Raw genomic sequence first — 17,168 nt, forward strand, 5'->3', positions numbered from 1 at the left:
AGGTATTAAAGATACCTTTCCATAGAATAGCCACCACAAATTGCAATGAAAAATGACAAACCAGTAGGAAGCTAGTGGACTCAGAATTCAGGCCAAGATTGACAATTTTGAAAATGGTTACAGGATGGCCATCTTGAGTCCGATCGGCCCAATTTTTCTTATGCTGATGGGCGCTTGGAGGATACATTGATCAAAACTTCTTTCAAAATTTCCTTCGGAAACTTGAAAAATGTGTTAAAAGTGCCGATTTTGGTGAACAACAATGGATGGCAGTTTGCCATCTTGAATCTGATAGGGCCAGTTTTTGGGTTGAAGATGTTTCTACGGTGGATACACGTGTAACCCAAATTTAAAGACATTACATTGAAGTGTCTTCAAAACTTCCCAAAGTAACTGGATTCCAACTACGGATGAACGGACACTATGACGGACGACGGACGAAAAGTGAATGCAAAAGCCTGCTTGAACTTAAGTCCCAAGTGGGCTTAAGTCTGGTTAACCCTACTTTCACATGAGGAGATGAATCTCATGACAGTGATAACATTTATCAAATATCACGACTAGACGTTAAAACCTATTTCTATCGACATATGACTACTGATGAGTACAAAGACGGCTCTCAACTGTGTCATGCTTGACTGATCGAAAGATCTTTCGGATATATGCAAGATCCCTTCCTAACATACACTCATAACCAAATTCAATGAAAAATTCCATAGCAACAGGTCACAGAATTCAGGGAAAAATAACCTTTTTGGGCACAAAAAAGGTCACAGGACAGCCATCTTGTGTCCAATCAACCCAATTTTTTTCTCATGCAGATGAACCATAGGTGGATACAAACATACATGAAAGATCATGATAATTTATCGGAATGTCTTCAAAATTTCCCTTGAAAAATAAAATAATATGTAATCTTGTGAATGAGAATCTGACAGTGCCAGTTTTTGGGCTGGTTGTGTCTAAGGTAGATACATGTATAACCCAAATATCAAGAAAATCCATTGAAGCGTCTAGAAAATTTCCCATAATATCTGGATTCCGTCTATGGATGAATGGACCGACAGATCAAAAGTGTAAAGTCCGTTGAGACGAAAGTATCAAGTGGCTAAAAAGTTATCTACCTATTAACCTAATGTTTTTTTTAAAAGCAACTGGAGTTAAACATTTGTCTTTTTAGGCCTTATCGCATCGTTTGAAAGACTTGAACAGGCCTCACAATGCTCCTTATAAACCTTAGAGGACAGTTCTTAGGTTGTTAGAGGACATGATTTGAAAAGTAGAGGACATAGAGGACCAAAAATCACTAAGATAATGTATCGGTAACAAATAGCAAAATATGCATATTTCAATTCTCATAAAATATTTTTGATAATCAATTTTAGGTAGTTAAATAATTGACCAAATCAAGGTATTTGCAGACCAGTCATAATGCTTATTACATGAAATTTGATTGGCTCAATTCACCCCGAAACACCTTATGGCGAACCTTCAGTGACTATGATGTAGAGAGCTCAACTTGAACAAAATAAAAATGTATGAAAACAAAAAACAAGATGCGGATGCATCTAAGCACGTTCAGTCAGGTGCTAGATAAAGGCACAGTATGTATAATTTCAGAATTAAAGATGGCCACCAGTCGGCCATATTGGATGATTTCTTGCCCTAGTTTAGTCATATTCTATTGACCATTCCATTACACCATCTCATATGAACTAGGGTTCCAGGGACACCATGCCCACTTGGAAAGTGGTTTCAAATGCTCAATCTAACAATTCTAATATTCAACGCCCCCTGGTGACCATATACAAAAACCAATGACCTTGAAACCCACTAAAATCATAATACATGTCAGCAGCTACAATTTAGCAATTGGTTGTGATAACAATATATGCCTCGGTGCCAATATAATATAAAAATACTAAAATAAAAGTCATTCAATGCCCCCTGGTGACCATATGCAAACCCAATAACCTTGAAACTCACCACAATCATAGAACATGTCATGAACTACAATTTAGCAATTGATTATGGTAACAAAATATACCTAGGTACCAATATATTAAGGAAATACTAAGTTATTCTACCAATACATTAAGGAAATACTAAGTTATTCTACTATTTAACGCCCCCTGGTGACCATATATAATAACTAATGACCTCGAAACTCACCACAATCATAGATCTTGACATGAGCTATAACTTTGCAATTGATTGCGTTAACAAAACACGCATAGGTACGAATATAATATCGAAATACTAAGTTATTGTATAAATCAACGCCCCCTGGTGGCCATATTAAAAAAACCAATGACCTTGAAACTCACCATAATCATAGACCATGTCGTGAGCTACAACTTTGCAATTGATTGTGGTAACAAAATATGCTAAAAACTTTTTTCCACCTACAAATGATTACTGATGACAACAAGATGGCCACCAATTGCGTCATAATTGGCTGATCAAAAATACCTGTCTCAGGTATAAAAGATCTCTTTTCAAAGAATACCCATCACAAATTGCAATGAACAAGAGCCCCAAGGGGCACTATGGCCAGCCTGTCAGCTTTTCATAAAATGGCAAATGATGATGCATTCTGTGGGTTAAATTTGCCAAAATACACTCCCAGCTCAGAGTCAATACCTAATAATTTACACAATACAATCGTAGAATACAAAAGTAGCACAGACAGCGACTGGATCTGGAAGGAAAAAATACCTCAGATAAATCCTTTCCCTTGGTCTTATTGATTTAAATGCGGAATAGAATTGAATTTTCTGAAATTTGCTACGTAGAGTTTGGAGAATGGAAAATGCTCTGATGAATGATTTGTATGAATATATGCTCAGTTGCACAGTAAAAGAGCCTTTACTCTGGAAACCATGTGATTCAAATTCGCTCCATTTGTATAGTAATAAGCTCAGCCTACGGCTTAGTTAGTTACCTAAACGTTGGTGGTAAGCTTTTTATTATCAGATGAGCTTATACCAACGTTAGGGATGACAAGGACCAAAACACCGTTGAAATAAATTGCCCATGGGTAAAGTGTAGTTTACCTCGAAAGGTAGAGGTTGTTTGGAGTAAGGGCATTGCTTGAAAAAATCTTTTTAATTCGTGACTTCAAAGTTCTAGAAGTATTTATTGTTTTTTATCTTTCTTAAAGAATTATTTTGTAGTCAAATAAGACCAAAGATAAACATTTGTTTATGGTCTATGTCCAAAATTTCGTAGGGTACAGGCATGCATTGGAAACTATTTTATATTTTCAAAAAAAACTTTTTCACAATATGAAAAAATATTCAAATAAAATTCGTATGATGTCACATATCAGGGGGTGGCTGAATATTGAGTCTCGAAACCTCTTCCAATGTATGGTCGTGGAAGCTAAAACACCGGGTGTAGTATTAGATCGTTTTCAATCCTGGAATTTACCACTACAATATTCAGACCTCAACCTATATACCTACAGTTTGCTGCTTAGTATTTTCAGGTCACAAGAAATTACAATTTATTACAAAGTCTATCAAACAGAAAACACAACGCTCATCTTCTGCTACGACGATTATTCAGCCTGTTATCATATCAAACGTGCACGCGCCAAGCAGCATTACAGCATCTCCATATAGTAAGTAGTCTGTATGAGCGTGTGTTTGTGTGCACAGTCTAATGTTTAGCACTCCCGTCCCGCGCACGCGGAGGCCTTGTGTAGTGAACGTTCGCTTTACTTCAATCTCGATCAACACAATCACCGGGTATAAAACGAAACAATACCTATGGCGATATGTGAAATAATTATATTCTCACCAGCAATGAGCATTTAAAATTCGCACCTAGTCCAATGAAATGTTATAACAAGAGCCCCAAGGGGCACAATGGCCAGCCTGTCAGATTTGCTTTTTATAAATGATGTAATCTGTGGGTTATATTTATCAATATACACTCCCTGCTCAATATCATTTACATAGTAAAATCGTGTGTTAACACAGACAGCAGGAACGAATGTAATATAGAAATACTAAGTTATTGTATTGTTCAACGCCCCTGGTGGCCATATACAAAAACCAATGAGCTTGAAACTCACCAAGATCATAGACCATGTCATGAGCTACAACTTTCCAATTGATTGTGGTAGCAAAATATGCATAGGTACGAATGTAATATAGAAATACTAAGTTATTGTATTGTTCAATGCCCCCTGGTGGCCATAAACAAAAACCAATGAGCTTGAAACTCATCTCGATCATAGAACATGTCATGAGCTACAACTTACCAATTGATTATAGTAGCAAAATATGCTTAAGTATCAATTATGATGTGGAAAAACTTTTTTTCCACCTACGAATGAGTACTGATGACCCCAAGATGGCCGCCAAGTGCGTCATAATTGCCTGGTCAAAAATACCCTCTCGGATATAAAAGATCCCTTTCCAAAGAATACCCATTACAAATTGCAACGAAACATGGCACACCATTAGAAAGCTACAGTACTCAGAATTCAGGCCAAAATTGACATTTTTGGGAACAAAAAAGGTTACAGTACGGCCATCTTGAGTCCGATCGACCCAATTTTTCTCATGCCGATGGGCCCTCGGGGGATACAAATATATACGAATGATCAAGGTTATTGATAAAAGTGTCTTCAAAATTTCCCTCGAAAACTTCAAAAATGTGTAAAAAGTGCTGATTTTGGCGAACAACAATGGCTGCCAGTCGGCCATCTTGAATCTGACAGGGCCAGTTTTTGGCCTGAAGATGTGTCTAGGGTAGATACACGTATAAACCAAATATCAAGACATTACCTTGAAGCGTCTTCAAAACTTTGGAACTCTCACGAACTATCTAGATGGTTATCTCTCGACCTAAATAGCTTCAAGACCCATCTCAAAACAACTTTGTTCCATGCAGCATACCATTAACTCTCGGAAAGCGAATTGTATTTAACATTTTTTGGCAGAATAAAATTTGATTGAATTTGCAATTCGGGCACATGGCTAATTAGCATATCAAGGTCATACACCCGATTTGGTAAAACCTTTTTTTTCGCGAACCTTGCGCAATTGTCAAGGATGAATTTTCTGTAGAGCAAATAAAAATTCCTCCCAAACACCAAATCAACTAAAGATTTCATAGAAATCGATCTTGAAATACAATTTTAAATCTTAAAATAAAACCCAGAAGTAAAACAGTAGACGATACCGCGGGTTCACGTGAACACCTGATTTCTGTAAACGAAATGTTGGTTGTGACAAAATTGTTCAGACGGTTTTAGGTGGTAATAAGTACGGAAACGTAACGACCATGGTCGACTTATTCGATGAAATCAGGCCTGTGATATCTAAATTTTGACTTTTTTATTCTCCAGACCTCCCTGATATAGAAATAAAAAATTTTGGTGGTACGAAAGTGCAATCACAGCGCCGACGGGGACAGAGCCGTGACGAACACGAAGAAGTAGGCTATTGCGCTACTTACTTGAATCACGAAAACTCCTGGCGCGGCCCCGACGCTTTTCGTTGATTAAGTAATACAAATATCATGCAATGGGTTTTCACAATCTACCGCTGGTATTTACCGGATTTCAATATCACTCCAAAATTCAAAGAAACCTCGAAATATCGAACCGGAATACTTCCGGTAGATATCCGCGGCTGCCCAACCGGGAAACTTATTAGTTTCAATAGATATTGATAGGATCCATCATCTTCACCCGTCAAGGGATTCGAACCCACTAAGCTAAAGCCATGCCAGAATCGGGTCGGGCCAATCACAGCGCTTGTAACAAACCACATTAGGCTTCTGTGGAATTTCCCAGTAAATGGGCCAATCAGACAACACGTAGCGAACGCGGAAGTATTGTCGCGTGTTGATACATGAAGTCATGCGCAAAAGCGCCAGTAATGAAATCGCGATAATTCACGTGAACAGCTGCTGATATTTTCAGATAAACCAATCACAGGGAAGACACAACTTCCTGATTGGCTGATAAAAATTGAAATTTTCCCGATTTAACTTTCGTGAAAAATGCAGAAAACATTTTTATGAGACCCTATTTCAAAATTCTGCTCGCTACGATTCCGAGAATGGATTACGCTTAAATACGTGATTTGTTCGAATATGCCCTCACTTGGCAAGCAAAAGAGCCTTTTGTGTGGAAACCATGTCATTTAAATTCGCTCCATTTGTATAGTAATAAACTCAGCCTACGGCTGGCCTAATAATTATTTTAGTAGCGCCGGAATTCCCCGTATATCCCAAAAACAGCCAATCACATTCGCTCGTAGAGAAGACACCCCCCAATCGAGGTCATTGCAATTATATAGGCGAGAGCTAAGAATTTTCCCGCCAAAAACAGTTTTTCGTAGAACTTTAACTCAGTTGACCATGTCATAGACGGAGGTTTGTCATGTCTTCAAGCGCATCGATTATACATCGTTTAACCCGAGAACCAATGAAAAAAAATGCTCACATAAAAAAACGTACCGCGATTTTACATGAATTGGCTCAATGCCAACCTCATACTGCTGACAAAGGTAAACCAAAAAGTAACACTTCAAAAATATATTTTCTATTCAATTCAGTCCACAATTAATGGCTTAAATCACATACTAACACAGGTACCTTTTGAAATAATCAAATTTTATGTATGTTTCGAGCGATTAATCAACATTATTTTGAGAAATTAATTAATTTCTCCACCAATTTCGCCATTGGCCGCCATTTCTCTGTATTGCATGCATGTGGCATGATAGACTAGGTGACCTACAGGGATTTAAATAAAACTTTCAAAACGAAACGACAATTTCTATTTTTGATAGTTTTCCAACCTATATTTCGAATCTTCGCGTTTTCCATTATAAATAATGAAAAAATAAATTCTGGTTGAACAAAAATGTAAATAAGTGTTGATTTCTTAATTTTTTTCAATTTCTTCGTTTCGTTTCGTTAGTTTGTGTTGTGGTCCTGCCCTCAGTCCACAGACACCAGCACCCTCCACACGTTTTCAAAATGGCCACCGTCGAATCGACGGAAATTTACTCTCACTTTACGGTCAATTTGCACATGGATTAAGATCGTTAGGTGAGGTGTTATAGGTATCAAACAAACTACGAATCTGTTGTGCGTTGATTACAACAAAAATTAGACAGATATCTTAAGAGACAATGAAATGCCAGGCAAATTACTCGTGCACGAAGATTTCATTGAAAAATGACCTTCCCATTCCTGACTGTGGTTTGTGAAAATATCCGATCGTGAAACTAAACCACAGTCAGGTTACTGACTACCTACGGCTGGACTAAAAATGGCAAACATTAGGAAGTTACAGGACTCAGAATTCAGGCCAAATTAACATTTTTGGGCACAAAAAAGGTCACAGGATGGCCATCTTAAGTCAGATTGACCCAATTTCCAATTTTTCTCGCGCTGATGGGCCCTTGGGGCAAAAAAATATATCAGAAAGATCAAGGTAATTGATAAAAGCGTCTTCAAAATTTCCCTCGAAAACTTCAACAAGAGCCCCACGGGGCACTATGGCCAGCCTGTCAGCTTTTTATAAAATGGCAAATGATGCATCCTGTAGGTTAAATTTGTCGAAATACACTCCCAGCTCAGACTAGTCAATCCCAGGCTAATAATTTACACAATTCAATTGTGTTTTCATAAGTGGCACAGACAGCGACTGGAGTTGGCAGGAACAAATACCTCAGATAAATCTTTTCCCTTGGTCTTATTGATTTTCTGGTATTGCTCAATAAAACAAAATTGAATTGGACTTGCTGTTTTACCTTGTTCAATAAAGTAAAATTGAATTGGATTTGATATATTTTGCAGAATAAAATTTGATTGAATTTGTAGTTTGCGAACATGGCTAATAAGCATATCAAGGTCATCCATCCTATTTGAGAAAAAGCAATTTTTCCCGGACCTTGCACAATTGTCAATGATATTTTCTGCAGTGCAAATAAAAATATTCCTCCCAAAAACCAAATCAACTAAAGATTTCACAGAAATCGATGTTTTGAAACACAATTTTAGATCTTCAAATAAAAACCAGAAGTAAAACGGTAGACAATACCGCGGGGTTCATGTGAACACCTGCTGATCTCTGCGGCTAAGCCAATCATAGAGGAGTCTTTGCTTTCTGATTGGCTTTTTAAAACAGATATTTTTGCAATCAGATTTTCATGAAAAAGCTCATGTAAATTTTAACGAGGCCATCTTTTTAAAATTCAGCTTCATAGGGGTTGGATAATGGATAATGCTCTAATGAATGATTTGTATGAATATATGCTCAGTTTCACAGTCAAAGAGCCTTTACTCTGGAAACCATGTCATTTAAATTCGCTCCATTTGTATAGTAATAGGCTCAGCCTATGGCTGGCCTAAAAATGTGTAAAAAGTGCTGAATTTGGGGAAAAAAAATCGGTACCAGTCAGCCATCTTGAATATTTGAGAGGGCCAGTTTTTGGGCTGAAGATGTGTCTAGGGTTGATACATGTATAAACCAAATATGAAGACATTAACTTGAAGCGTCTATATATGTATGTGCGTATGTACCTGGAAATGTTTCGTTCGTCCTGGTGTTGACGAAACTGGCACCTTTTTACTTTGAAGAATTGCATTTATTGTCGAACTTTTACCAACATTTGGATAGCCAACCTGTAAAGAGCACGCCATCAAAAGTATATGTTCATATGAAAAATGCAAGACATTTCAACAGACCACCACGAGTTAATTAGCTACAGAGTATATTTTTGATCTGTTTTGCCAGGACAATTTTTTGACTTCTCTTACCAATCCAATTGTCAGTACATCAGGTGATGCTCTTACACCTTTATGAACATTTCGGATGACTTCAAGAAGTTCATCCCCAGATACAATATCAGTAGCATTTATCCCATCTGCTTCACTGCATGACATTAGATTGTTCGACCCATGCTCAATCCCTCTGTGTACTAACTAAAATGAAAAATAAAACCAGGGGTTCGAGTAGGTATGGTAAGGATTAACCCTTAATCTGCCAGCAGCTTCGAAGTCCTGTGTGTGCCAGATGATTTGCATGTTGATGAAATTAACTCATTACATCCTCATAACTTCCAAACTATTGTATATAGGGGATTGAAACTTCACAAAGCAGTAGTTTATAGTCATAGCCACAAAATAGTGCTGAAAGACTTAAACTTCCGATTTTTGAAAGATGGGGGTCCACTGGGTGGGGTCATTTATGGGGGTCCAGTGCAAAGACTCCCTAGAAAGTCAGAATACATGTACTCATAATTTCGTGTAACATTGTCGATATCCATATATAAAGATGCTGTAGAATACTATTTCCATCGTTTAAATCATTATTAATGCTTCTTATTACAGTCTAAATGTTTGAAGCTTCATCAAAATCCATTCAAAAAGATATCAAATTTACGGGGGCGTTTTTGAGGTCACAATTTATCAAAATGAGAAATTACTTCCGGGTTTGGATTCTCGAGTATCGGCAGTTGCCGTGCATTAACAACTACGACTCAACGCGCTGCAAGGCGCTTGTGACATAAAAACTTAAAATGCGAGATAGGTCAGGCTGTCTACTACAGTCGTCTACAGCAGTTCCGCAGTATGCAACTACAGTCACCTGCGACAAGTTAAGGGTTAAAATGTAGGAAAGAAATTAGAAACATTTTTTCTTCTAATAATCAATTGAAGATCTTACCTGAAACTCTTCACTTTCGGAATTACTTTCACACTCAGAACCAGAGTCAATTTCCTCAGTAGAATCGTCATTATCATCATCATAATCATCATCATCATCATGATCCTCATCGCTATCTTTTGCTTGTGCTTTGTGCTTATCATTTTCATTAAGCGCTGACCAGAATACAACTTTCAAACCAACATTGTCAAAGTACTCTGCCCAGTACTTTCTGAAAGTGAAAATCAATTATCCCATCATTGAAAACATGTTAAAATGAATGAACACACCAAAGGCAGTGTCACTGCCCAAAACTGAATAAATTGCCCATGGGCAAAGTGTGGTTTACCTTGAAAGCTAGAGGTTGTTTGGAGTAAGGGGCATTGCTTGAAAAATCTTTTTAATTCGTGACTTCAAAGTTCTAGAAGTTTATATTGTATATTATCTTTCTTAAAGAATTATTTTGTAGTCAAATAAGACCAAAGATAAACATTTGTTTATGGTCTACGTCCAAAATTTCGTAGGGTACAGGTAGGCGCGGCATTGGAAACTATTTTATATTTTCCAGAAATATATTTCACAATATGAAAAATATTCAAATAAAATTCATATGATGTCACATATCACAGGGTGGCTGAATATTGAGTCTTGGAAACGAAACCTCTTCCAATGTATGGCCCGGAAGCTAAAACCGGGGCGTAGTATTAGATCGTTTTAAATCCTGGAATTTAACACAACAATATTCAGACCTTGACCTATACCTATAGTTTGCTGCTTAGTATTTTCAGGTCACAAGAATTTACAATTTATTACAAATTCTATCAAACAGAAAACACAGCGCTCATCTGCTACGACGATGATTCAGCCTGTTATCATACCAAACGTGCACGCGCCAAGCAGCGTTACAGCATCACCATATAGTAGTCTGTATGAGCATGTGTTTGTGTGTACAGTCTAATGTTAGCGCTCCCGCGCACGTGGAGGCCTTGTGTAGTGAACTTTCGCTTCACTTCAATCTCAATCAACACAATCACCGGGTATTAAAATGAAACAATACCTATGGCGATATGTGAAATAACTATATTCTCACCAGCAATGAGCATTTAAAATTTGCACATATACGGCACCTAGTCCAATGAAACGTTTGCCATTTTTTGATTATGTAATAACTCGGATGAATAACCTAGTTAAAACATTTACTGCCTGTATTTTAAAAAATGTTGCCTGATATTTTCAGTGTTTTATCAATTGAATCTGTGTCCATAGCATTTGTTGGGGTTTGAATCTTTAGCCTCGAAAGTGCTTAATTCAGAAAACTGGCTTGCTCTATCAAGTCAAAAGGCCATGTAGAATCCAATTACTTTCAAATGTTTTTAATAATTAGACAACATTATGACAACGGAGGTCGTAAGTATGCCATTACCCCAATGATCTGTCAAAGGAGGCAGTTTTGAGTGCATAAGCCAATCAGAGGATTTTGGGGGTACTCCTCCATGAAAATCTTTAATTATAAGTGCATTTAGGAGCGCTTGAGTTTTCAGTCAAACATAAAATACCTGAAATACTACTAAATAAGGAACACCAACTTGGTAAGTGGTCTGATATACTGACTATCGGACAATTTCAAAATCCAATGTCCTCTGATGAACAAGCCAATGACCTTGGAACTCACTAAAATAAATATCTCATGAGCAACATGCAACTTTGCAATTGAATGTCGGAACAAAATATGTACATCCCTATATAAATGGAAATACTACACAATTCCACCACTGAATGCCTCGTGAAATGTATGCAGAAGCCAATACTCTTGAAAATCACCACAATCATAGACTAGAAAGATACTTTTAATAGGATGACGGAGATATAAAAATTAGAACTCGAACTTAGCGCACTGATGACGAGTTAGATTGGTTGGTATATACTGTAGTGCTTTTCAAACATTAGTGCAAGTCAGGTCCAAATGATGTTCCACTGTATTGGACAAAGAATAGAGATTTAAGACAACATACGTATTAATGCAAAGTTTAAGGCGAAACCGAGCTGCTGGCACTTTGATAACGGTCTGCTCTTGGCACAATCGCCAAGAACCTATGACATAGGCCAACTAAATTGACCATGCAGTCCATGGGGTACAAGCTTCGCAACCATGTGTGAACATGTTGTCAGCAGGTTAATAAGCGATATGGACAGATTCAAGTTCTTGAATTACTCGTTTGATGGCGCTAGTCAGAACCAGAAATTGGAACGTAAATCGACGTGGTGTTGCAAGTCTCTAACAAGATAAAGACCATAGGTGAAAAGTTTTCTGTGCATATAATACCTTTGGATTTGTGAAAGGAGATCTGCTTTATTGACCAGAATCATATTTTCTTTTTCAACACTGACTTCCTTGACATATTTCTCTAAATCTTCACAACGAAACAGAAGAGGATTTCGAGCATCGACAATCTGTACCACAACATCGCTGAAATGATAATGGTTTTTTATGATAAGTGCTGATGAATTCTTTGTGACATCTTTATTTGAGAAATTGCCAAATAAAAGTGCTTAATGAAGATTTGAAATTAAGAAAGGACCATTGGTCTTGTGGGTCAGTTGCACTTAAGACGTAACTTTTGAATATAGCATAGATTAAGCATATCACTAGTAAGTACAGTTATTTAAGTCAAAAGTAATTTCACAATGTGGAAAAGTGCTTTTCTTAAATACGCTACCTCCTTTCTATTACTCTCCAGAGTTGTCTCCAAAAATCTAGATTCTTTTCAAAAGGAGTAAGAACCAAATGTTTCTCTTCTTGCAAACTGAAAATCAAATAAGCCTGAAGTACAAATATTGTTCATATGATTTTCGTAGGGAAGTGTATGATCAGGATTTCGGACAGTACATGCCTAGCATAGCCCTAAACATCAGGGGCCAGGTTTTAATGGATGGATAGCCTAAAACTAGGTTTCTCTATCATATCATGGCAGAGTATGTAATGACATCAGATTCAATTTGAAAGAGAATTGCTCACCATATCAGACTTGTGATTTCATCAGATTCAAATGAAAGGGGTTAATGTATTGTGACAGTCTCATGGCAACATCAAGCTGAAATCGCTGTGGTAGAACTACCACAGACGTATGAACTAGACCATAATTCTACTGGAACATGGAATGTAGGCCTACTGGGTAAAATAAATTGCCCATGGGCAAAGTGTGGTTTACCTTGAAAGCTAGAGGTTGTTTGTAAGGGAATTATTATTTTGCAGTCAAATGAGACCAAAGATAAACATTTGTTTATGGTCTACATCCAAAATTTCGCAGCAGGGAAACTATTTTATATTTTCAAAAAAATATTTTTCACAATATTGAGTCTTGGGAACGAAACCTCTTCCAATGTATGGCCGTGGAAGTTAAAACACCGGGGCGTAGTATTAGATCGTTTTAAATCCTGGAATTTACGACTACAATATTCAGACCTCAACCTATACCTATAGTTTGCTGCTTAGTATTTTCAGGTCACAAGGAATTACAATTTATTACGAATTCTATCAAACAGAAAACACAGCGCTCATCTTCTGCTACGACGATTATTCAGCCTGTTATCATACCAAACGTGCACTGCCAAGCAGCGTTACAGCATTACCATATAGTAGTCTGTACGAGCGTGTGTTTGTGTGTGCAAGAGTCAAATGTTTAGCACTCTTGCGCAAGTGGAGGCCTTGTGTAGTGAACGTTCGCTTCACTTCAATCCCAATCACCGGGTATTAAAATGAAACAATACCTACGGCGATATGTGAAATAACTATGTTGTCACCAGCAATGAGTATTTAAAATTCGCACATATACGGCACCAGTCCAATGAAACGTTCGCCATTAGTGGCTTTCCCATAATTATTTTAGTAGCGCCGGAATTCCCCGTATATACCAAAAACAGCCAATCACATTCGGTCGTAGAGACGTATCTTAATGCAATTTTATATGCGAGAGCTAAGAATTTTCCAGCCAAAAATTTCATTTTTCGATTGAAAAATTGTATTCCCTAAAAATACTTACCTGTACTGACATAATAGCCAAGTTGCTTTAGATGACTGGCGCCCGCCATAAACGACTTTGAGAGTAAGCCAACCATCAGCTGGCGCCACCTACCCTACTCATCTTTGTTTTAGATAGACTCAAGATAGCGGGGATGGCTGGGAGGGTATATTCGGTATGTCAGTACAGGTAAGTATTTTTAGGGAATACAATTTTTCAATCGAAAAATGAAATATTCCCGTCAAAAAACGTTCCCTGTACTGACATAATAGCCAGAATACCACAGAAAAGGACGGCTGGGCATCTCAAAGTCGTCGACCAACCAAGGTCTAAAATCGCTAACGATTTACTACAATAAAAACATGAAAAAACACTCACCCATTACAATCCATTATCGTGAGACCGGAGAGCTTTCCATCCACATCGCACGAGAAACCAAAGAGATTGGTAATTACGAGGCCAGCCCTCTGTTTCCCGTAAAACTACAATACGCAACCCCTGAACGATGACCCTTTAATTACTATCATCGATAAGACTATAAACAAAAAGAGCCATGCCTTGAACGCAAGGTCTTTGATTAGACCTACGCGTATATACACACACACAAACCATGCGTGTGTGGCCCGAAGGTAATACTATGGTTTCCGTATCTTTATGGAACACTAATCTTGTAATACTTCCAAAACAACACCACGACTGTGTCTCAATCCCCAGGACCCGGCAAAAACGGATCTGTGGGGACCGTAATATCAAACCGTTTTGGGGGTTTTCTCAGCCCTTGAGCTAAAACTACAGGGCCCACTGCAGAGAGGCTACCTAACTGCCCCGAAACATCCCTCAGATAAAACGAGGAGAACGTGGACGGGCACGACCAGAAAGCTGCCTTGCAAACCTGGTCTTGAGAACCTCCGGTGAAAACGGCCCAGGACGTGGCCAACGCTCGCAACTGGTGCGAAACCACCTCCTGAGAGAGCGGGGCACCTCCATGGTTTAACGCCTCCTTAATCACTGATGTAATCCACCTAGCCACAGAGTCCCTAGAAATGTCCTTCGAAAGATCCCACACTATTGGGAGAAACAATCTCTCCCTCGAGCCCCGTAATTGCTCGGTCTTTTCCAAATACCTCTTCAGGGAGCGCACTGGACACAACATCCTGTCAGGTAAGTCTCCTGAAACCCTATGCCCCAGAGCTTCTACCCTCCATGACCTAGCCGCTGCTAAGGATTTCTGATTCTTCGCTATGAAGGATAACCCCAGACGAAGTATCATGTATCTATCCTCGGGCCCGAAAACTATATGGCCCGGTCTGACCCAGGAAGAAAGAAACTCTAAATATTTGGATGGATATATGAAAGCTGTGGGTACTAGAGTGTGTGTGTAATGGGTAGTGTAGTGTGATCTGTGTGCATTTGTGGCCAGCACACAGATCACATTGTTCAATGGGGTTTGGTCCAGGACTCGCGAGATTTTCAACAACACGGAAGTAACGTGTAATAAATGATGACTTGAATTGCATGACTACCTACCACCCCTCATTATTGTTGGAAAACTAAACGTTCGGCACTGACTAAAAATTAGTAATAACATTTTAGAAATGGCCAGAATTTTAACTTAGGTTCTATCTCATTTTTATTTTACAATGGCGATTGGTATAATCTTTTTTTAAACGGCCGTTAAGGCTTCATGTTTCGTCTGCAATTCACTGCAAATAGTTACGCAACTACGCACATTTCAGTGTTTTTGGCAGCTGTACACTCAATCGGCACCGTTCGTGACTAGCTTCACTGCGGAATTATCATTAATTAACATCGCCATATCACATCATCAACTTATATTGTGCCTTAAAACCCTAACAGCCGAAATAATTGAAATGCACACACGATTTCTATCATTGAAAATTGAGAGAGTGGCCATGTTTGTGTTTGCTGCTTCGCGTAAATCCCGCGCCGTGGCGCAACCACACAGAGTGGGGCCGATACGTCGAGAGTGCGTGGACTTCTGAGCGACGAGCGGCCATAGCCAAACAAAGCAAAAACACTGTCTTCCTAGTTAACCGTGACAAGGATATCTCCCGTAACGGTTCATAGGGAGGACGCATCAAATACTTCAGTACGACTGTAAGATCCCATGGAGGAACCTCCCTCACCTTTCTGGGGTGAGCCACTGTGAACCCCGCAATCAATTGGGAAATTCTCGAGTCCGTGGAAACCTCCGAGACCCCGGCGGACGGATGCGTATGCGAAATAGCCTTTAGTAGTCACCACTTGAAACCCTTTCTGATTAAACAGAAAATGAAAAAAGTCCGCTAGATCCGCAACAGCGGGGCGGAGAGGATCCACCTGTCTCCGAGAGCACCAATTGCGAAAAAATTCCCACTTAGCATCATAGACTGTCCCTGTCGAGGGTCTCTTGGATAAACGAGGCAGGCCCTTGCGAAAATCCCTGATCCGCGAGGGATTGCTGGACAGTGGCCAAGCGTGAAGATCCAAGAAACTCACGTTGGGGTGAGAACCGCCCCTGGGATAATACAGTCGGAAACGTTGGGAGCCGACGCGGCTGATCGCACAGAAGATTCAGAAGTCTCGGAAACCAAGTCTGAGCTGCCCAGCAAGGTGCCACGTGGACCAAGACGCAGTTGCGCGCCTCCTCCACCCGCTCCAACACCCAATTTATCAGGGGAACAGGGGGATAAGCGTAGGCATGAACGTTTTCCCACTCTAGGGAGAACACATCCACGGCCCATGCCCGGTCGTCTGGGAATGGACAGACGAACACTGGGCACCTGGTGTTGAACCTGGTAGCAAACAGGTCTAGATTGGGCCAACCTATTAGTGACCTGACTCGATCCGCTACCGGCTGAGACAGTGTCCACTGTGGGAATCGGCTTGTCCCAACGCGACAACTGGTCGGCCACCACATTCAATTTTCTGGCTAGATGGGATACCGAAAGCGAAATCCCCTGAGCCTGAATCCATAGAAGGATCTCTGCAGTTAACCGCGTTAAAGTCCGAGACCTCGTTCCCCCTGATTCAAGAGATAGGCTTTGACCATCGAGTTGTCCGTGGCCAACCACACATGGCGCCCGAAGAACTGCAATGCTTTCTGCACTGCTAACAACTCCAAATGGTTTATGCAAACCCCCCTCCCTCGACGTCCAGGCTCCTGACTTCCGAGAAGCCTCGAGATGGGCTCCCCATCCGTAAAAACTGGTGTCCGTGAAAAGATGAATCGGCGCCTTGAGCGGAGCTAGGGACGTGCCTTTCAGAGGGTTGACAGTTAGAGTCCACCACATGAGATCCACCACCAGGGCCGGTGGAGGCACCGGGAGAAGACTGTCCCAGCATGGATTTGAATTCGACCAAGAACTTTTCCAAAACTGCTGTAGTGGACGACTGTGTAATCTGCCCAGCGGAACGACTAAGGACATCAAACTCATCTGTCCTAGGACCTGAGACCAGTACCGCACCGA

At 39.6% G+C, this 17,168-nt stretch overlaps 1 protein-coding gene across 1 annotated transcript in view; it reads right to left on the reverse strand.

Annotated features, from left to right (window-relative positions):
• The window catches only part of LOC141908894 (large subunit GTPase 1 homolog), a 49,917-nt gene that overhangs the window by 21,136 nt on the left and 11,613 nt on the right, over positions 1-17,168 (reverse strand). The window contains exons 6-10 of the mRNA XM_074799167.1: positions 12,397-12,483; positions 12,003-12,146; positions 9,701-9,911; positions 8,794-8,958; positions 8,557-8,658 (exon numbers count right to left, since the gene is read on the reverse strand). Coding sequence (XP_074655268.1) covers positions 8,557-8,658; positions 8,794-8,958; positions 9,701-9,911; positions 12,003-12,146; positions 12,397-12,483 — 709 coding nt within the window. The remainder of the gene's footprint in view (positions 1-8,556; positions 8,659-8,793; positions 8,959-9,700; positions 9,912-12,002; positions 12,147-12,396; positions 12,484-17,168) is intronic.

This window comes from Tubulanus polymorphus, chromosome 7 (assembly GCF_964204645.1).
Source record: "Tubulanus polymorphus chromosome 7, tnTubPoly1.2, whole genome shotgun sequence".
Classification (NCBI taxonomy): domain Eukaryota; kingdom Metazoa; phylum Nemertea; class Palaeonemertea; order Tubulaniformes; family Tubulanidae; genus Tubulanus; species Tubulanus polymorphus.